The 22,172-nt window shown below is 42.4% G+C and overlaps 4 protein-coding genes across 4 annotated transcripts; 1 reads left to right on the forward strand and 3 right to left on the reverse strand.

Moving 5' to 3' along the window:
• Positions 1 to 388: 388 nt before the first annotated feature.
• Positions 389 to 892, reverse strand: LOC128827549 (scale keratin-like). The gene has a single exon (XM_054011494.1). It carries the CDS (start codon positions 890 to 892, stop codon positions 389 to 391), a length of 504 nt encoding a protein of 167 aa, XP_053867469.1.
• Positions 893 to 9,388: 8,496 nt separating this feature from the next.
• LOC128827489 (scale keratin-like) lies at positions 9,389 to 9,892 on the forward strand. Its single transcript, XM_054011396.1, has one exon. The coding sequence runs from the start codon at positions 9,389 to 9,391 to the stop codon at positions 9,890 to 9,892; it is 504 nt and encodes a 167-aa protein (XP_053867371.1).
• A 4,607-nt stretch (positions 9,893 to 14,499) lies between these two features.
• On the reverse strand, positions 14,500 to 15,003 carry LOC128827513 (scale keratin-like). Its single transcript, XM_054011433.1, has one exon. It carries the CDS (start codon positions 15,001 to 15,003, stop codon positions 14,500 to 14,502), a length of 504 nt encoding a protein of 167 aa, XP_053867408.1.
• A 5,765-nt stretch (positions 15,004 to 20,768) lies between these two features.
• Positions 20,769 to 21,299, reverse strand: LOC128827486 (scale keratin-like). The gene has a single exon (XM_054011389.1). It carries the CDS (start codon positions 21,297 to 21,299, stop codon positions 20,769 to 20,771), a length of 531 nt encoding a protein of 176 aa, XP_053867364.1.
• Between the last annotated feature and the right edge of the window lie 873 nt (positions 21,300 to 22,172).

The following is a 22,172-nucleotide window of genomic DNA, read 5'->3' on the forward strand; positions in this document are numbered from 1 at the left end:
AATGTATTTTCAGGGGTACAATACAAGCAAGAACCAATCACCCACTCCAAAGTGAGGCTTTTCACACAAGATGATCTACTTTCTGTCTTGAAGCTGTTGAGTTTGAAAATCATGTCCCTTTTTCCACCAAGTGACTTGTTTTAGCCAGTTCAACGTCAAATAGGACAAAGCACAATAGGAGCATAAGAGTAAGCTGCAAAACCATTAGATCATAAACCTACAATAATATGTAACAAGTGGAAGACACAGATAGGCCTGATTTATAGAGGTGACAAACACCCACAGTCTGCAAGTAGAGTTGTAGGCATCATTGTCCATTAGATCAGTGGTGAATCTCTATCTTGTCATTTCCTCATTGTTTCTCATTCCATGGATGGTTTTTCTGGGTTTAACATGGCCCACAGTTTCCACGGTTGAATCCAGAATATCCTCCCCTAGAAATGCTACGATATGACTTCCTGATATAACCACGTGAGCCCCCACAACCGTATGAGCCTCCATAACCAGCCCCATAAGCACCCCCAGCTCCTCCGCCATAACCACCCCCGGCTCCACCCGCATAAACAATACTGCTACCTCCCCCATAGCCTCCACTGTAACCTCCTCCAAAACCACCACCGTAACTACCCCCAGAAGTGATTGAGCCACTGAAACCTCCACCGGAACCATATGAGCCCCCAGCTCTAATTGGCATATTTGGTAAGGAGCTTCCTACGAAGCTGTCTTGAGGACATGTAGCCATAGTTGGTCCCGGGAATCTCACAACAACTGGTGGCGCAAAGACTACTGCAGTTGAATCTCCGCACGATGAGATACATGGCTCATTGCAGACGTCAATATATGGGCGTGGGCATATATCGGGAATACAGTCCTGTGGTGGGCAGTAAGACATCTTCTGTGATGGAGGGAATCCTGAAAAACACAGGAGGGAGGAAAACGTAAGACACAACTAATAGTGGAAAAAGAGTTTCAGGCTTTGAGTGTTAGAGTAATGGGGGCTAGGTAAGTAGATGAGTTTTGTTGAAGGCCACATATCCTTCTATTCCTTTGCACCCATTTCCCCTTAGGCTTCAGAAACGAAAATGAAATAAAATAATTCCAAGCAGTTTTATGAGAAGTTACCTCTTCACTGCTTCATGCAACCATAAAGCTGCACAACACACAGGTGCAGTGAGTGGTTATTTTCCCTAGGAAACAATATTAACAGCACAGAGGATAGGTGGAAGTGACTGGGTCCACCATCATTGGTGAGTCATTGGATGAGCTGGAAGCAGAATTTAGGCCTTCCTAATTGCTATTTGTGACAGAATTGATCATTAGGAAATTCCAGTAGCTCCTAATTGCTGCAGCTGAGAATAGTGCCCATTGTGACAGGCACTGTACAACAAACAAAGAGTAAAACCACAGGTAAGGAGCTCATCCGGGAGGTGTGAGATCTGGGGTCAAGTTCCTGCTCCAACTTTGACAGAGTGAGATTATGAAAACAGGTCTCCTATATCCTAGCAGAGTGCTCTAACTACTGGGCTATCAGATATTCTGGAAGACCCGCATGCCTCCAGCCCACCAAAGCCCTGATATGGTCACTCTTAATTGTATCTGCAGCATGTCTTGAACTGATAGGTATGCCCTGAGACAACCTAATGCACTATGAGCCAACCTGATGCACTATGAGCCACAGGTGAGATCGGGGGGAAATTCCCTCTGGGGCCAGGACACTGAGGACCTTGGGAGAATCAGGACATTGGTGGTTTTGTGCATGTGCACAGATAGAAACTTAGGTGCCGAGAGAATTTCGGCGCCTGCAGTCTTAGCAGTTTGGAAGACATCAGTGTCACGTTATTGTTGAACTTCATTGCCTAAAGGGGACCTTAGATGCTTAAGTCTCTTTGTTGATGTAGCTTCAGGAGATTAGAGGCTCGGCTTTCAATGCAGCTACACTGTCTGAGTGCTGACCCGTTTGAGAAGCTGGTCCCATCGGACTTACCCAAGATCACACAGGAAATCAAATGCAGAAACCTAATGCAGATTTCCTGAGTCCTTTTCCTCTGCCATGATCACAGGACCTTCTGTTCTTACCAGCCCAGGAGGGATGAGTTCAAAAACACAGAGTCTAATTACTAAACCCACAGTAGAAAATATTTCCATTACAGATGCTTGGAATTTTCAAATCATTTTGGAAACTTTTTATCAGAAAGAAGTCCAGAGACACTGTTAATAATGCGAGTGTCCTTTTTAAATGAGTTCAAAACTGGGGCTAGAACTCTCATCTGATCTAAGTAATCATAGCTATCTTTAGTTCAAAGGTGCTCTTTCAATTTACACTAGCTATAGATCTGGATCAAAGATTACAAGTTACACCCTTTACGTTTTGCAATACTGATAAGCTCAGTGGTCGAACTCATGCAGTGTCTTGTCTCTAATGCTTTGCAGCACCACACTCTTCAGAGGAAATTATAGAAGCCCTGACATGGCCCTTATGGAGGAAACTGCTCATAAGGAGAATTTCTTCCTAACATCACTAACAAAGATGCTAGAATGGCTGTGAAGGAGAATTCATCTAAATCACTTCCAGCTTCTCAAACTTATCTTGATCTAGATTGTCTACTAAACTAAAAAGAACAATCAACTTGCTTTTCAATTGTTATATTTCAAAATTGATCTCCTGCATTTTAGGAAACAGCAGGATCAGATCATCCCCTCTTGCAAATACCAGTGAGTTCAGTGGAGTCAGCTAAAGGTCTGGCAATCATAGCTATCTATAAAGGGTCAGGATAATGCGATCTATTCCTAAAGTAGTTTAAGGCTGCAGTGTTTCATAATTGTGTAATAAATTTACATAGTCTACCCTAGTATAATTATTGGGAAAGGGCGTCCCAGTCCCATTTGTGGACTTATAAAGAAAGACAAATTTGTGGAAAGAAAAACCTAACCTCCTTAATATTGCTAAAATCACGGACTGTTGGTGCAGGTTCAGTCCATAGTTAAACTTATCTCTAAAGCAACAACTAGAGTAATTTCAATTCAATAGACTTACCCAGTTCACCAAGGGGATGAAGTCAAGAGAAGTGGATAGAACAACCCGGCGTTGCAAGCACTTTTATATGCCTTCTTAGCCAATGAGAAGGATTGGAGACACCCTTTCTGTACTAAGACCTTATCATGTTTTTTTCGATGGGTAACACCTCTAATTATTGTAATAGTCTTGATCATGATTAATCAATCACTCAGTTCCACATAGATGACATAAACATTTCATCTTGAATCTTTATTGGCAAGATACCTCCCTGGTATTATCCCTCTGATCTCTTTGGTGTTGACACAGGTATAAATCCAGTTCCATTTCATTACTACTCCATTGAAAAACTTCAAAATGGGAGGGTGACTCAGAGGTGTATCAATATTACAATCTGCTGTGATGTACAGGATTCCATGTTAGTTCTTTAAATTCCTAGTATCTAATTAGCGGCACGGTGGAGTTCACCCTTCTAAATCCTTGTAAGGTGGGAGACATTATTCTGCATGTTTAGTGTCCCCACCCTAGCTGTACACTTTGTGTTTGAGCCAACACCCTTTGGAACTCCATGAATGTCTCTCCCATCAGTTCAATGGCCTTGAAAACAGACCTTCTGGGTTACAATACTGTGCTGGACACATGACCAGGACAATGGCACAAACTGATACATTAAATAATAATAAGTCACCAAGACCAGATGGTATTCACCCAAGAGTTCATAAGGAACTCAAATATGAAATTGCCTAATTACTAACTGTGGTAAAAAGTCTATCGCTTACAGCAGCCTCTTTATCCGATGATTGGCGGATAACTAATATGACGCCGATTTTTAAAAATGTCTCAAGTTCAGTACAAGGTAAATTGATTGAAACTGTAGTAAAGATCAGAATTATCAGCCATATAGAGGACCGTGATATGCTGGGGAAGAGTCAATATGGCTTTTGTGAAGGGAAGTCATGGTTTACTAATCATTAGAATTCTTTGAATCAGTCCACAAATGTATGGACAAGGGTGATCCAGTGGAGAATGTGTAGTTTGACTTTCAGAAGGACTTTGACAAGCTCCCGCACCAAAGGCTCTTAAATAAACTAAGCAATTACAGGGTAAGAGGGAAGGTTCTCTCCTGTATCAGTAACCGGTTAATATATAATGGGAAAGGGGAAGAAAGGAAACTTTTAGTTTTCAAAGTGGAAAGAGGTAAACAGTGGGCTCCCTCAAGGAGTTGTACTGGGACCAGTGCTCTTCAATGTATTCATAAATGATCCGGAAAAAGAGGTAAACTTTGAATTGGCAAAGTTTGCAGACAACACAAAATATTCATGATAGTTAAGTGCAAAGTGTACTGCAAAGAGTTATTAAGGGCAGGTCTTCATTACGGGGGGGGGGTTGATTTAAGATACGCAAATTCAGCTACGTGAATAGCGTAGCTGAATTCGACCTATCGGAGCCAACTTACCCCGCTGTGAGGACAGTGGCAAAATAGACCTCCACGGCTCCCCATCGACGGCGCTTACTCCCACCTCCGCTGGTGGAGTAAGAGCATTGATTCGGGGATTGATTTCTACCCGCTGATTCAGACGGGTAGTGTAGACCTAGCCTAAGAGATCTTATAAAACTGGGTGACTGGGCAAGAAAATGGTAGTAGAATTTCAAGTTGACAAATGCAAAGTAATACAGATTGGAAAATATAATCTCAATTATACACTAATAATGATGGGATCTAATTTAGTTGTTGCCACTCAAGAAAGATCTTGGAGTTATTGTGGGGAGTTTTCTGAAAACATCCGCTCAGGCATAGAATCACAGAAATGTAGTACTGGAAGGGAGCTTAGGAGGTCATCTAGTCCAGTCCCCTGCACTCATGGCAGTACTAAGTTTTATCTAGACCATCCCTGACAGGTGTTTGTCTAACCTGCTCTTAAAGATCTCTATTGACGGAGATTCCACAACCTCCCTGGGCAATTTATTCCAGTGCTTAATCACCTTGGCAGTTAGGAAGTTTTTCCTAATGTCCAATCTAAACCGCCCAATCTGCAATCTAAGACCATTGCTTCTTGTCCTATCCTCAGAAGTTAATGAGAATAAGTTTTCTCCCTCCTCCTTCTAACAACCTTTTATGTGCTTGAAAACTATTATCATGCTCCCTCTCTGTCTTCTCTTCTCCAGAGTATACAAACCCAATTTCTGCAAAGTTCCCTTATAGGTCATGTTTTCTAGACCTTTAATCATTTGTGTTGCTCTTCTCTGGGCTTTCTCCAACTTGCCCATTTCTTTCCTGAAATGTGGCACCCAGAACTGGACACAATTCTCTAATTGAGGCCTAACCAGCATGGAGTAGAGCGGAAGAATTACTCCTCATGGCTTGCTTACAACACTCCTGATAATACATTCCAGAATGATATTTACTTTTTTTGCAACAGTGTTACACTGTTGACTCATATTTAGCTTGTGCTCCACTATGACCCCCAGATCCCTTTCTGCAGTTCTCCTTCCTAGGCAGACGTTTCCCATTTTGTATGCGGGCAACTGATTGTTCCTTCCTATATGGAGTACTTTGCATTTGTCCTTATTGAATTTCATGCTATTTACTTCCGACTATTTCTCCAGATTGTCCGGATCATTTTGAATTTTAATCCTATCCTCCAAAACATTTGCAGCTCCTCCCAGGTGGGTATCATCTGCAAACGTTATACATGTACTCTCTATACCATTCTCTAAAATCATTGATGAATATATTGAACAGAATTGGACCAAGGACTGATCTCTGTAGGACCCCACTCATTATGCCCTTTCAGCATGACTGTGAATCACTGATAGCTACTCTCTGGGAATGGTTTTCCAACCAGTTATGCACCCACCTTATAGTAGCTCCATCTTGGTTGAATTTCCCTAGTTTATTTGTGAGAAGGTCATGCGAGACAGTGTCAAAAGACTTACTAAATCAAGCTATACCTCATCCTTTGTTTCCCCCTAACCTATCAAAGAAAGATATTAGGTTGGTTTGACACGATTTGTTCTTGACAACTCCATGCTGACTGCTACTTACCTTCTAGGTGATTGCACACTGATTGCTTAATTATTTGCTCCATATCTTTCTGGGTACTGAAGTTAAGCAGACTGGTCTGTAATTCTCCAGGTTGTCCTTATTTCCCTTTGTATGCAGGGACATTATATTTGGCCTTTCCTAGTCCTCTGGAGTCTCTCCTGTCTTCCATAACTTGTTGAAGATGATCACTAATGGCTCAGATACTTCCTCAGTCATCTCCTTGAGTATTCCAGCATGTATTTCATCAGGCCCTGGTGACTTGAAGACATCTGACTTGTCTAAGTATTTTTAACTTGTTCTTCCCCTATTTTAGCCTGTGATCCTACAGGATTTTCACAGGTATTCACTTTGTTAGACTTCCAATCATTACTAAACTTTTTGGTGAAAATTGAAATAAAAAGTCATTTAACACATCTGCCATTTCCACATTTTCTGATACTGTTATCACCCCTCATTGAATAACGGGCCCCCCCTGTCCTTGATCTTCCTCCTAATGTATTTGTAGAATGTTATCTTGTTACCCTTTATGGTTCTAGCTAGTTTAATCTAATTTTGTGTCTTGGCCTTTCTAATTTTGTCCCTACATCCTTGTGTTATTTATTTATACTCATCCTTTGTAATTTGACCTAGTTTCCACTTTTTGTAGGACTCTTTTCTGAGGTTCAGATGAATGAAGATCTTAAGGGTGAAGAAGATCAGAGGGATAATACCGGGGAGGTATCTTGCCCATAAAGACTTAAGGTGAAATGTCCATGTCATCTGTGTGGAATTTAAAGAACTAACGTGGAATCCTGTATGTCACAGCAGATTGTAATATTGATACACCTCTGAATCACCCTCCTATTTTGAAGTCTTTCAATGGAGTACTAATGAAATGGAACTGGATTTATATCTGTGTCAACACGAAGGAGATCAGAGGGATAATACCAGGGTGGTATCTTGCCAATAAAGATTTAAGATGAAATGTTCATGTCATCTATGTGGAACTGGGAATTGAGTAATTGATTAATCATGATCAAGTCTATTGCAATAATTAGAGGTGTTACCCATTGAAGAAAACAGTTTGTTTTGTTACTGATAAGGTCTTCATACAGAAGGGGTGTCTCCTATCCTTCTCATTGGCTAAGAAGGCATATAAAGTGCTTGCAATGCTGGGTTGTTCTATCCACTTTTCTTGACTTCATCCCCTTGGTGAACTGGGTAAGTCTACTGAATTCAAATTACTCTAGTTGTTGCTTTAGAGATAGTTTAACTATGGAATGTATCTGCACCAACAGCAATATTAAGGAGGTTAATTATTTCTTTCCAAAAGAGACTCTCTGAAACTAGTCAGTTGCAGGCCTAGGTGGATGCTGACTTTAAAAATATCATTCTAGGGTTTATAAATCCACATATGGGGTTGGGACACCCATTCCCAATCATTATACTAGGGTAGGCTATGTAAATCTATTGCACAATTATGAAAAATTGCAGCCGTAAACTACTTTAGGAATGGACAGCTTTATTCTGACCCTATATAGATAACTACGATTGCCAGACCTTCAGCTGACTCCACTGGACTCATAGGTATTTGCATGAGGTGATGATCCGAACCTGCTGTTTCCATAAAACGCTGGAGACCAATTTTGAAATATAACAATTGAAAAGCAAGTTGATTGTTCTTTTTAGTTTAGCAGATGAACTAGATCAAGATAAGTTTGAGAAGTTGGAAGTCCTTTATGTGAATTTTCCTTCAGGACAATTCTAGCATCTTTGTCACTGATGTTAGGAAGAAATTCTCCTTATGAGTAGTTTCCTCCATAACGGGCCATGTCAGGGCTTCTATAATTTCCTCTGAAGAGTGTGGTGCTGCACAGCATTAAAGACAGGACATTGGTTGAATTCGACCACTGAGCTTACGAGTATCGCAAAACATAAAGTGTTATGGGTGCAACTTGTAATCTTCAATCCAGAACAGAAGCTGGTGTAAGTTGAAAGAGCACCTTTGAACTAAAGATAGCTACGACGACTTAGATCAGACGAGGATTCTATCCCCAGTTTTGAACTCATTTAACAATGACACTCGCATTATTAACAGTGTCTCTGCACTTCTTTCTGGTAAAAGTTTCCAAAACGATTTGAAAATTCCAAGCATCCGTAATGGAAATATTTTCTACTGTGGGTTTAGTAATTAGACTCTGTGTTTTTGAACTCATCCCTCCTGGTTAGAACAGAAGGTCTGGTGAGAACAGGTTTCTGCATTTGATTTCCTGTGTGATCCTGGGTAAGTCCGATGGGACCAGCTTCTCAAACGGGTCAGCACTCAGACAGTGTAGCTTCATTGAAAGCCGAGCATCTAATCTCCTGAAGCTACATCAACAAAGAGACTTAAGCATCTAAGGTCCCCTTTAGGCAATGAAGTTCAACAATAACGTGACACTGATGTCTTCCAAACTGCTAAGACTACAGGCACCGAAATTCTCTCGGCACCTAAGTTTCTATCTGTGCACATGCACAAAACCACCAATGTCCTGATTCTCCCAAGGTGCTCAGTGTCCTGGCCCCAGAGGGAATTTCCCCCCGATCTCACCTGTGGCTCATAGTGCAGTAGGTTGGCTCAGGGAACACCTACCAGTTCAAGACACGCTGCAGATGCAATTGAGGGTGACCATAACAGGGCTTTGGTGGGCTGGAGGCATGCGGGTCTTCCAGAATATCTGATAGCCCAGTAGTTAGTGCATTCTGCTAGGATATAGGAGACCTGTTTTCATAATCTCACTCTGTCAAAGTTGGAGCAGGAACTTGACCCCAGATCTCACACCTCCCGGATGAGCTCCTCACCTGTGGTTTTACTCTTTGTTTGTTGTACAGTGCCTGTCACAATGGGCACTATTCTCAGCTGCAGCAATTAATAACTACTGGGATTTCCTAATGATCAATTCTGTCACAAATAGCAATTAGGAAGGTCTAAATTCTGCTTCCAGCTCATCCCATGACTCACCAGTGATTGTGGACCAGTCACTTCCACCTATCCTCTGTGCTGTTAATATTGTTTCCTAGGGAAAATAACCACTCACTGCACCTGTGTGTTGTGCAGCTTTATGGTTGCATGAAGCAGTGAAAAGGTAACTTCTCATGAAACTGCTTGAAATTATTTTATTTTCATTTCTGAAGCCTAAAGGGGAATGGATGCAAAGGAATAGAAGGATATGTGGCCTTCAACAAAACTTATCTACTTACCTAGCCCCCATTACTCTAAAACTCAAAGCCTGAATCTTTTATTCCACTATCAGTTGTGTCTTACGTTTTCCTCCCTCCTGTGTTTTTCAGGATTCCCTCCATCACAGAAGATGTCTTACTGCCCACCCCAGGACTGTATTCCCGATATATGCCCACGCCCATATATTGACGTCTGCAATGAGCCATGTATCTCATCATGCGGAGATTCAAATGCAGTGGTCTTTGCGCCACCAGTTGTTGTGAGATTCCCGGGACCAACTATGGCTACATGTCCTCAAGACAGCATCGTAGGAAGCTCCTTACCAAATATGCCAATTAGAGCTGGGGGCTCATATGGTTCCGGTGGCGGTTTCAGTGGCTCAATCACTTCTGGGGGTAGTTACGGTGGTGGTTTTGGAGGAGGTTACAGTGGAGGCTATGGGGGAGGTAGCAGTATTGTTTATGGGGGTGGAGCCGGGGGTGGTTATGGCGGAGGAGCTGTGGGTGGTTATGGGGCTGGTTATGGAGGCTCATATGGTTGTGGGGGCTCACGTGGTTATATCAGGAAGTCATATCGTAGCATTTCTGGGGGAGGATATTCTGGATTCAACCGTGGAAACTGTGGGCCATGTTAAACCCAGAAAAACCATCCATGGAATGAGAAACAATCAGGGAATGACAAGATAGAGATTCACCACTGATCTGATGGACAATGATGCCTACAACTCGACTTGCAGACTGTGGGTGTTCATCGCTTCCTATTGTGTTCTGTGCTATTTGACGTTGAACTGGCTAAAACAAGTCACTTGGTTGAAAAAGGGACATGATTTTCAAACTCAACAGCTTCAAGGCAGAAAGCAGATGATCTCGTGTGAAAAGCCTCACTTTGGAGCGGGTGATTGGTTCTTGCTCGGATTGTAACCCTGAAAATACATTCTTTGTACTCTGCATTAATTCATTCTGCAAGTGTGTAGTCCACTGCTCATTCCCATTAAAAATTATTCTGCATCATAGCATTGGCCTTCTGGTTTTCCTTTCTCCTCCATTCTTTCTATCCCAAGCAGTTTGGGTGAAATTCACCACGGTGATGGTGCTCTGTACATGCTCCCTGCACTACATCCCTCCAACTCAAGAGAATACCTAAGCAGCAAAGTACATTAACTGGTCTATAGCATGGTGCTGGCCATCTGCCCAGGGGTGATATTCCCCCTTGTTCCAAAAGTCTCAGAAGGGAATTAGAATATATTTCCCTGCTCTAAATATTACATAAAATCATAGAATCCTTGAAATATAGGGCTGGAAGGAACCTTGAAAGGTCACCTAGTCCAGTCCCCTGTGCGGAGGCAGGACCTGACCTGACTGGTCTCTGATCATGGGCGCCAGGTTTGTATAATTTTTGGTGGTGCCCAGAACGGGTCCAAGCAGAGCCGTCCCGGCCGTAGAATGGACTGGGACAACTGGCCCGGGCCCGTGCTTTGCGGGGTCCCGCACTTCAGGGGGATGCATGGTCCAGGCAGAGCCATCCCGTCCATAGGACAGACAGGGCAGCAACTCTGGGACCTGTGCTTTGGGGGGGCATGTGCTTCAGGGGGACGCAAGGTCCAGGGCAGCCTGGGAGGTTAGCGGGAAGCCTGGTGCTGGCAGCAGCAAGTGACCTGGCCCCAGCCTAATCTGCTCTGCCCCACACCGCCGGCTTCCAGCATGGCTCAGGGGAAGGGCCGGAAGCCAGAAAGAGAGGAGGGGTGGGGTTTGGGGGGAAGGGGTGGAATGGGGGGGAGGGTGGGCTGGGGCAGGTCGCTTGCTCCTGCCAGTGCCAGGACCCCCACTAGCCCCCCAGGCTGCCCTGGACCCTGTGTTCCCCCGAAGTGTGGGCCCACAAAGCAGGATAAGCCCGAACATTGGTGGAACCAGGCCCACATTCCTAAATATTGTTGGAGCACAGGCACCACGGGCCCATATAACTTGCCACCTATGTCTCTTATTACATATCCTTATAAATCTTCAATGATGGAGGTTCCACAACTTCCTGTGGGAGGCTGAAATCAATGGTTAACTATTATAATTAGAAAGTTATTGCTAATATCTAATCTAAACTCCCTTGTTGCAGATTAAACCAAATACATCTCATCATTTCTTCAGCGGATATGCAGAACAATTGATCAGGATGCTCTTTATAACAGCCCTGCACATACTTGAAAACTGTTATCTGTTCCCGCATCCATCTGCTTTTCTCAACACTAAATATGTCTAGTGTTTGGAACAAGTCCTCAGAGGTCAGGTTTCTAAACCTTTGGTCATTTTTGTAGCTCTCCTCAGGACTCTCTCTAGTTTTTCCACGTCTGTTTACTTATGGGGAGATGAGAGAGGATATTGATTTACCAAAGATCATTCAAGACATCTTTGGCTAAACACAAAGCCAAGATTTTCAAAAGCAACTGGTGATTTTGGTGCCCAACTTCAGACATCTTGAAAAATCCTGCCTTTTAGAAGTACTCACTGTCTATTCTCTGGACCACTGTTCCCGTGAATATGTCTCGAGCAGAATCTAGGACCATGCACTTTTGAAATTTTGAAAGTAAACACACACAAGTCTAAACCTAATACATTAAGAAACTGATTACAGGTAATATCTCACCCTCAGAGGTGTTTCAATAAGCTCCTTTCACAGACTAGACTCCTTCCTAATCTGGGCCCAATCGTTTTCCCTGCTACAGTCCTTGTTAGTTCCAGCAGACATCTCAGGTCGTAAGCAGGGGTTTTCTCATGATTGGTAGACCCCTTTGTCCTGCTCCACTCCCGTTTTGGAACAAGGCAGGAATCTTTTGTCTGTTCTTTTCCCCACCCTCGCCTCATCAATGGAAAAGTACAAGGATTAAATGGATTCCATGATCATGTGACATGGTCACATGACACTGTGTAACACCCCAGTCTCCATTCTTCCTGGGTTGGCCCACACCTACACAGGAAGGCTTTCAGGTAAATAAACCATTTACAACCAATTGTCCTAGTCAATGGGAGCCATCAAGATTCTAAACCACCATTAATGGCCCACACTTTGTATAATTACAATAGGACCTCAGAGTTATACTTCATATTTCTAGCTTCAGATACAAGAATGATACATGCATACAAATAAGAGAAATATATTCAGTAGCTTATAACCTTTGTTATGATACCTTACAAGAGACCTTTTGCACAAAGCATATTCCAGTTACCTCATATTCACACTCATAAGCATATTTCCATAAAACATATGGAGTGCAATGACACAGGTGTCAGCTGAAGAAAAATCATTATTCAACTAAAAATCCTTTCCCTCATATTGACTTAAAAGTTATCATAAATTAACTGGAGGGAAATTATTTTTTAAAGTCCTACCTATATCTTGATGTTAGGAAAGTTTTTGACACAGTCACACCAGACATTCTTATAAGCAAATTTGGGAAACATTTCCCTCAACCACATGGTTGAGACAAAATTATTATCAGATGGCTACATAACTGGTTGAAAGATTGGACTCAAAGATTTGTTATCAATGGTTTGCTGTCAAACTAGTATGCTATACCTATGGGGGGTAGCCAGAGGAGGTTGTCCTGCATCTTTTACACTTCAGTATTTTCTCTAATAACTTGTATAATGGAGTGGACAGTTCACTGATAATATTTGAAGAGGACACTAAGCTGTGAGGGATTGAAGCACTTTGGAATACAGGATGAGAATTCAAAATGAGCTTCACTAATTGGAGATTTCGTCTGAAATCAACAAAATGAAATCAGTAAAAGCAACTGCAAAGTACGAAGTTTGGGAAGAAAAGGCACTGGTGAGGCCTCAGCTGGAGTTTTGTCCCCAATTTTGCCCAGCACACTTCAATAGAGAAGATGTGAACAAACTGAAGAGAGTCCAGAGGAGAGCTACAAAAATGACAAAAGTTTCAGAACCCTGACCTCTGAGGACAAATTAAAAACACTAGGCATGCTTAGTGTTCAGAAAAGCAGACTGACGGGAGACTGGATAACAGTTTTCAAGTATGTGTGGGGCCGTTTTAAAAAACATGGTGATCAGTTGTTCTGAAGATAAGATGAGATGTAATTGGCTTAATCTGCATGATGGGAGATACAGGTTAGATATTAGGAATAACTTTCTAACTCTAATGATTGTAAAGCGTTGATTTCAGGCTTTCACAGGAAGTTGTGGAATCTCCATTGAAGGTTTATAAGGAGAGGTTAGACAAAGACCAGTCAGGTCAGGTCCTGCCGCCACACAGGGGGCTGAACTTGGTGACATCCCAAGGTTCCTTCCAGCCCTATATTTCAAGGATTCTAAATAAATAAATTAATGGAGATATCCTATCTCCTAGAACGGACCTTAAAGGTCAACGAGTCCAGCCCCCTGTCTTCACAAGCAGGACCAAGTACTGATTTTGCCCCATCTCCCTAAGTGGCCCCCTTAAGGATTGAACTCACAACCCTGGGTTTAGCAGGCCAATGCTCAAACCACTGAGCTATCCCTCCCCTACGATTTTATGTAATATTTAGAGCAGGGAAATATATTCTAATTCCCTTCTGAGACTTTTGGAACAAGGGGGAATATCATCCCTGGGCAGATGGCCAGCACCATGCTATTGACCAGTTAATGTACTTTGCTGCTTAGGTATTCTCTTGAGTTGGAGGGATATAGTGCGGGGGGCATATACAGAGCAGCTGCACCAGGGTGAATTTCACCCTAATTCCTTTGGATAGAAAGAATGGAGGAGAAAGGAAAACCATAAGGCCAATGCTATGATGCAGAATAATTTTTAATGGGAATGAGCAGTGGAGTACACACTTGCAGAATGAATTAATGCAGAGTACAAAGAATGTATTTTCAGGGGTACAATACAAGCAAGAACCAATCACCCGCTCCAAAGTGAGGCTTTTCACACAAGATGATCTGCTTTCTGTCTTGAAGCTGTTGAGTTTGAAAATCATGTCCCTTTTTCAGCCAAGTGACTTGTTTTAGCCAGTTCAACGTCAAATAGGACAAAGCACAATAGGAGCATAAGAGTAAGCTGCAAAACCATTAGATCATAAACCTACAATAATATGTAACAAGTGGAAGACACAGATAGGCCTGATTTACAGAGGTGACAAACACCCACAGTCTGCAAGTCGAGTTGTAGGCATCATTGTCCATTAGATCTGTGGTGAATCTCTATCTTGTCATCCCCTGATTGTTTCTCATTCCATGGATGGTTTTTCTGGGTTTAACATGGCCCACAGTTCCCACGGTTGAATCCAGAATATCCTCCCCCAGAAATGCTACGATATGACTTCCTGATATAACCACGTGAGCCCCCACAACCATATGAGCCTCCATAACCAGCCCCATAACCACCCCCAGCTCCTCCGCCATAACCACCCCCGGCTCCACCCCCATAAACAATACTGCTACCTCCCCCATAGCCTCCACTGTAACCTCCTCCAAAACCACCACCGTAACTACCCCTAGAAGTGATTGAGCCACTGAGACCTCCACCGGAACCATATGAGCCCCCAGCTCTAATTGGCATATTTGGTAAGGAGCTTCCTACGAAGCTGTCTTGAGGACATGTAGCCATAGTTGGTCCCGGGAATCTCACAACAACTGGTGGCGCAAAGACCACTGCAGTCGAATCTCCACATGATGAGATACACGGCTCGTTGCAGACATCAATGTATGGACGTGGGCATATATCGGGAATACAGTCCTGGGGTGGGCAGTAAGACATCTTCTGTGATGGAGGGAATCCTGAAAAAACAGGCGGGAGTAAAGAAACCATGAGACACAGTTGAGATTGGAATAAGAGATTCACGGTTTGAGTTTTAGAGTAAGGGGGAGCGAGATTGGTAGGAGGGCTTTGTTGAGGGCCACATATCTGCTCCGGTTTCTTCCTTCTATTCCTTTTCACCCATTCCCCTTAGGCTTCAAACACACACACATACACACACACAACTCCCAACAATTTCAAAACGTTAACTTTTCACTGCTTCATGCAACCATTAAGCTGTACAACACCCTGTGAAGTCAGTGAGAACTACTTTATTTCAGATCTGCTATTTCAGCTTGTATCAGCTAAAGATCTGGATTGAAGATTAAAAGTTCTACCCATAAGACTTTAAGTTTTGCCATAGTGGGTCCGCTCAGTGGTCCAACTCATCCAGTGTCCCGTCTCTAATGCTGTGCAGCACGACACTCTTCAGAGAAAATGATAGGAGCCCTGATGTGGCCCATTATGGAGGAAACTGCTCATAAGGAGAATTTCTTCTTAGTGTCACTAACCTAGGGGCTAAATTTGCCCTGAAGGGAAATTCATATAAAGCACTTCCAGCTTCTCAAACTTTTCAAGGTCTTGATCGTCCACTAAACTAAAAAGAACAATCAAGCTGCTATTCAATTGTTATATTTCAAAACTGATCTCCAGCATTTTATGTAAACAGCAGGGTCAGATGATCATCTTGGACAAATAGCGGTGAGTCCAGTGAAGTCAGCTGATGGGCTGGCAATTGTATTTGTCTATAAAGAGTCAGAATAAAACTGTCCATTGCTAAAGTAGCCTAAAGCTGAGATTTTTCATAATTTTCTAATGGATTTACATGCACTGCCCCCTATTATATTTATTGCAAATGGGTGTCCCAATCCCATAAGTGGATTTGAAAATCCCAGCATGATATGTTTAAAGTCTGCCACCACCAAGGCCTGGAACTGACTAGTTACAGAGAGTCTCTTTTGGAAAGAAAGAACTAACCTCCTTAATATTTCTAAAATCACAGACTTTTGGTGCAGGTTCAATCCATAGTTAAACTATCTCTAAAGCAACAACTAGAGTAATTTGAATTCAGTAGACTTACCCAGTTCACCAAGGGGATGAAGTCAAGAGAAGTGGATACAACAACCGAGAGTTGCAAGCACTTTTATATGCTTTCTTAGCCAATGGAAAGGATAGGAGACACCCTTTCAAAAACCAAACAAAGTGTTTTCTTGCTTTGTATGATTATTATCATCTTCTAATTATTTTAATGGCTTTGCTATGGTTGATCAGTTACTCAATTTTCAATCCCACATATGGATGACATGCATATTACACCATGAAGTTCCTTTAATCTGAAAGTTTTATGGGCAACATACCTTCCTGGTATCATCTCAGTAATCTCCTTGGTGTTGACAGAGGTATAAATCCAGTTCCATTGCATTACTTCTTCATTGAATATCTTCAAAATATGAAGGTGACTCAGAGGTGTATCAATATTACAATCTGCTGGGATGTGCAGGATTCCGTGTTGTTCTTTAAATCTCGACTAGTATCTAATTAGCAGCAAGGTGGAATTCTTGTGGGGTGCAAGACATTATTCTGCAGGTGTACATTCTCACCCTTAGCTGTACACTTTGTGTTTGAGCCAACACCCTTTGGAACTGTATGAAAGTCTCTCCAATCTCTTCAATGGCCTTAGAAACAGACCTTCTGGGTTACAATACTGTGTTGGACATATAACCAGGACAATAGCACAAACTCATATATTAAATGGTAATAAGTCTCCAGGACCAGATGGTATTCACCCAAGAGTTCAGAAAGAACTCAAATATGAAATTGCCTAACTACTAACTGGTAAGAAGTCTATCGCTTACAGCAGCCTCTCTATCCGATGATTGGCAAATAACTAATATGACGCCGATTTTTAAAAATGTCTCAAGTTCAGTACAAGGTAAATTGGTTGAAACTGTAGTAAAGATCAGAATTATCAGCCATATAGAGGACCATGATACGCTGGGGAAGAGTCAATATGGCTTTTGTGAAGGGAAGTCATGGCTTACTAATCATTAGAATTCTTTGAATCAGTCCACAAATATATGGACAAGGGTGATCCAGTGGAGAATGTGTAGTTGGACTTTCAGAAAGACTTTGACAAACTCCCGCACCAAAGGCTCTTAAACAAACTAAGGAGTTACGGGGTAAGAGGGAAGGTTCTCTCATGGATCAGTAACCGGTTAATATATAATGGGAAAGGGGAAGAAAGGAAACTTTTAGTTTTCAAAGTGGAAAGAGGTAAACAGTGGGATCCCTCAAGGAGTTCTACTGGGACCAGTGCTCTTCAATGTATTCATAAATGATCTGGAAAAAGAGGTAAACTTTGAATTGGCAAAGTTTGCAGACCATACAAAATACTTATGATAGTTAAGTGCAAAGCGTACTGCAAAGAGTTACTAAGAGATCTTACAAAACTGGGTGACTGGGCAAGAAAATGGTAGTAGAATTTCAAGTTGACAAATGCAAAGTAATACAGATTGGAAAATATAATCTCAATTATACACTAACAAGGATGGAGTCTAATTTAGTTGTTGATGTAGGAATGTGTTGCTCCCTAATCACAAGCCTTGAAGAACGGCAAACTGTTCCCTTGGCAATGAGGCAGGAGTGACCTTGTTCTAGCGCCTATGTTTGGGAAACTTATTTGGCTGATTTGATTGTTTCCTCGCAGCTGGCATTCACGCGCTCAAGAGATGGGTTCGTTATCTTATGTGCATGTACACTGCCTGGCTTTTCTATGCGCAGGAACGTGACCACTAAGAAGTGTTGTAAACAAAGTAAGTAAAGAATAAAAGCCCCAGGAAAAGTTCCTGGAGGTAGAGGGGCTTTTCGGCTACCACAGACCTGGTGTTCTGTTTCCTTTCCTGCGTCGTCACCACATGTTGCCACTCAAGAAAGGTCTTGGAGTTATTGTGGGGAGTTTTCTGAAAACATCCGCTCAGTCAAAGACTCTCAGAAATGTAGGACTGGAAGGGAGCTTAGGAGGTCATCTAGTCCAGTCCCCTGCACTCATGGCAGGACTAAGTTTTATCTAGACCATCCCTGACAGGTGTTTGTCTAACCTGCTCTTAAAGATCTCTATTGATGGAGATTCCACAACCTCCCTGGGCAATTTATTCCAGCGCTTAACCACCCTGGCAGTTAGGAAGCTTTTCCTGATGTCCAAACTAAACCGCCCAATCTGCAATCTAAGACCATTGCTTCTCGTCCTATCCTCAGAGGTTAAGGAGAACAAGTTTTCTCCCTCCTCCTTCTAACAATCTTTTATGTGCTTGAAAACTGTTATCATGGCCCCTCTCTGTCTTCTCTTCTCCAGAGTATACAAACCCAATTTCTGCAATTTTCCCTTATAGGTCATGTTTTCTAGTCTTGTAATCATTTTTGTTGCTCTTCTCCGGACCAAGCAAAATAAAGTAAAAACACGCAAGTCTTAGCCTAATACGTTAAGAAACTGATTACAGATAATATCTCACCCTCAGAGATGTTCCAATAAGCTCCTTTCACAGACTAGACTCCTTCCTAATCTGGGCCCAATCCTTTCCCCTCGTACAGTCCTTGTTAGTTCCAGCAGACATCTCAGGTGGAAGGCAGGGGTTTTCTCATGACTGGTAGCCCCCGTTGTCCTGCTCCACCCCGTTTTATAGCTTTGGCACAAGGCGGGAATCTTTTGTCTGTGCTTGTCCCCACCTCTGACTCATCAATTGAAAAGTACAAGGATTAAATGGATTCCAGTATCGTGTGACATGGTTACATGTCACAGTAAGACCCCTAGTCTCCATTCTTCCTGGGTTGGCCCACACCTACACAGGAAGATGTGTAGGTAAATAAACCATTTACAACCAATTGTCCTAGTCAATGGGAACCATCAAGATTCTAAACCACCATTAATGGCCCACACTTTGCATAATTACAATCGGACCTCACAGTTATAATTCATATTTCTGGCTTCAGATACAAGAATGATACATGCATCCAAATAGGAGAAATATATTCCTATAGGTTATAACGTTTGATATGATACCTTACAAGAGATCTTTTGCACAAAGCATGTTCCAGTTACATCATATTCACACTCAAAAGCACATTTCCATAAAACATATGGATTGCATTGACACAGGGTCAGCTGAAGAAAATTCATTATTCAACTAAAAATCCTTTCCATCATATTCACTTAAAGGTTATCATAAATTAACTGGAGGGAAATTACCTAGGATGCTATACCTAGGGGGATGGGACGTAGCCAGAGGAGATTATCCTTGGTCTTTTACTCTTCAGTATTTTCTCTAATAACTTGAATAATGGAGTGGACAGTTCACTGATAATATTGGCAGAGGACACCAAGCTGAGAGGGTTTGAAGCATCTTGGAAGACAGGATAAGAATTCAAAATGAGCTTCACTAATTGGAGACTTCATCTGAAATCAACAAAATGAAATTCAGTAAAGGCCTCAGCTGGAGTTTTGTCCCCAGTTTTGCCCAGCACACTTCAATGGGGAAGATGTGGACAAACTGGAGAGAGTCCAGAGGAGAGCTAGTAAAATGACAAAAGTTTTAGAACCCTGACCTCTGAGGACAAATTGAAAACACTGGGCATGTTTAGTGTTAAGAAAAGCAGACTGATGGGGGACTAGATAACAGTTTTCAAGTATGTGTAGGGCCGTTTTAAAGAACATGGTGATCAGTTGTTCTGCGTCCACTGAAGATAAGATGAGATGTAATTTGTTTAATCTGCATGATGGGATATACAGGTTAGATATTAGCAATGACTTTCTAACGGTAATGATTGTAAAGTGTTGATTTCAGGCATTCACGGGAAGTTGTGGAATCTCCATCATTGAAGGAGAGGTTAGACAAAGACCAGTCAGGTCAGGTTCTGCTGCCGCACAGGGGGCTGAACTTGGTGACATCCCAAGGTTCCTTCCAGCCCTATAGTTCAAGGATTCTAGAATTTTATGTAATATTTAGAGCAGGGAAATATATTCTAATTCCCTTCTGAGACTTTTGGAGCAAGGGGGAATATCTTCTTCTTACCACAGTTAATACTTATCTCCCCTGGGCAGATGGCCAGCACCATGGTATTGACCAGTTAATGTACTTTGCTGCTTCGGTATTCTCTTGAGTTGGAGGGATGTAGTGCAGGGAGCATGTACAGAGCACCATCACCGTGGTGAATTTCACCCAAACTGCTTGGGATAGAAAGAATGGAGGAGAAAGGAAAACCAGAAGGCCAATGCTATGATGCAGAATAATTTTTAATGGGAATGAGCAGTGGACTACACACTTTCAGAATGAATTAACGCAGAGTACAAAGAATGTATTTTCAGGGTTACAATCCGAGCAAGAACCAATCACCTGCTCCGAAGTGAGGCTTTTCGCACAAGATCATCTGCTTTCTGCCTTGAAGCTGTTGAGTTTGAAAATCATGTCCCTTTTTCAACCAAGTGACTTGTTTTAGCCAGTTCAACGTCAAATAGCACAAAGCATAAGACTGAGCGGCAAAACCTTTAGATCATAAAGCTACAATAATATGTACCAAGTGAAAGACACAGATAGGCCTGATTTATACAGGTGATGAACACCCACAGTCTGCAAGTCGAGTTGTAGGCATCATTGTCCATCAGATCAGTGGTGAATCTCTATTTTGTCATTTCCTGATTGTTTCTCATTCCTCGGATCGTTCTTCGGCCGGGTTTAACATGGCCCACAGTTTCCACGGTTGACTCCAGAATATCCTCCTCCAGAAATGCTACGATATGACTTCTTGCTATAACCACGTGAACCTCCAGAACCATATGAGCCTCCATAACAACCCCCATAGCCACCCCCGGCTCCGCCCCCATAACCACCCCCAGCTCCACCCCCATAACCACTCCCGACTCCACCTCCATATACTCCCCCATAACCAGTTGAGCCTCCGAATCCTCCACCAGAACCAACAACACTGTTACCTCCCCCATAACCACCACCATAACCTCCCCCATAACTAATTGAGCCACCATATGAGCCCCCAGGTCTAATTGGCAAATTTGGTAAGGAGCTTCCTACGAAGCTGTCTTGAGGACATGTAGCCATAGTTGGTCCCGGGAATCTCACAACAACTGGTGGCGCATAGACCACTGCAGTCGAATCTCCGCATGATGAGATACACGGCTCGTTGCGGACGTCAATACATGGACGTGGGCATATATCGGGATAACAATCCTGGGGTGGGCAGTAAGACATCTTTTGTGTTGGAGGGAATCCTGAAAAACAAAGGAGGGAGTAAAGAAACCATGAAACACAGTTGAGATTGGAATAAGAGATTCATGGTTTGAGTTTTAGAGTAAGAGGGGCGAGATAGGTAGGTAGGTTTTTTGAAGGCCACATATCTGCTCCCGTTTCTTCCTTCTATTCATTCGCACCCATTCCCCTTAGGCTTCAGACACACACACACAAAAAATCCCAGCAATTTCAAAACAAGTTACCTCTTCACTGCTTAATGCAACCATTAAGCTGCACAACACCCTCTGAAGTCAGTGAGAGCTACTTTTAATTCAAAGCTGCTATTCCAGCTTCTACCAGCTAAAGGTCTGGATCGGAGATTACAACTTCTACACATAAGACTTTAAGTTTTGCCATAGTGGGTCAGCTCAGTGATCCAACTCATCCAGTGTCCTGTCTCTAATGCTGTGCGGCACGACACTCTTCAGAGAAAATTATAGAAGCCCTGACATGGCCCATTATGGAGGAAATTGATCATAAGGAGAATTTCTTCTTACCATCACTAAACTAGGGGCTAGCTTTGCCCTGAAGGGAAATTCCTATAAAGCACTTCTAAATTCTGAAACTTATCTAGATCTTCATCATCCACTAAACTAAAAAGAACAATCAAGTTGCTTTTCAATTGTTATATTTCAAAACGGATCTCCAGCCTTTTATGTAAACAGCAGGGTCAGATGATCATCTTGGACAAATAGCTCTGAGTCCAGTGAAGTCAGCTGACAGTCTGGCAATTGTATTTATCAATAAAGAGTCAGAATAAAACTGTCCATTCCTAAAGTAGCCTAAAGCTGAGATTTTTCATAATTGTCTAATGGATTTACATGCACTACCCCC

Source organism: Malaclemys terrapin, chromosome 21 (assembly GCF_027887155.1).
Source record: "Malaclemys terrapin pileata isolate rMalTer1 chromosome 21, rMalTer1.hap1, whole genome shotgun sequence".
Classification (NCBI taxonomy): Eukaryota; Metazoa; Chordata; order Testudines; family Emydidae; genus Malaclemys; species Malaclemys terrapin.

Bases quoted from the DNA above. Each gene is read 5' to 3' on its own strand.
- LOC128827549 (XM_054011494.1), bottom strand. From the start codon at position 892: ATGTCTTACTGCCCACCACAGGACTGTATTCCCGATATATGCCCACGC.
- LOC128827489 (XM_054011396.1), top strand. From the start codon at position 9,389: ATGTCTTACTGCCCACCCCAGGACTGTATTCCCGATATATGCCCACGC.
- LOC128827513 (XM_054011433.1), bottom strand. From the start codon at position 15,003: ATGTCTTACTGCCCACCCCAGGACTGTATTCCCGATATATGCCCACGT.
- LOC128827486 (XM_054011389.1), bottom strand. From the start codon at position 21,299: ATGTCTTACTGCCCACCCCAGGATTGTTATCCCGATATATGCCCACGT.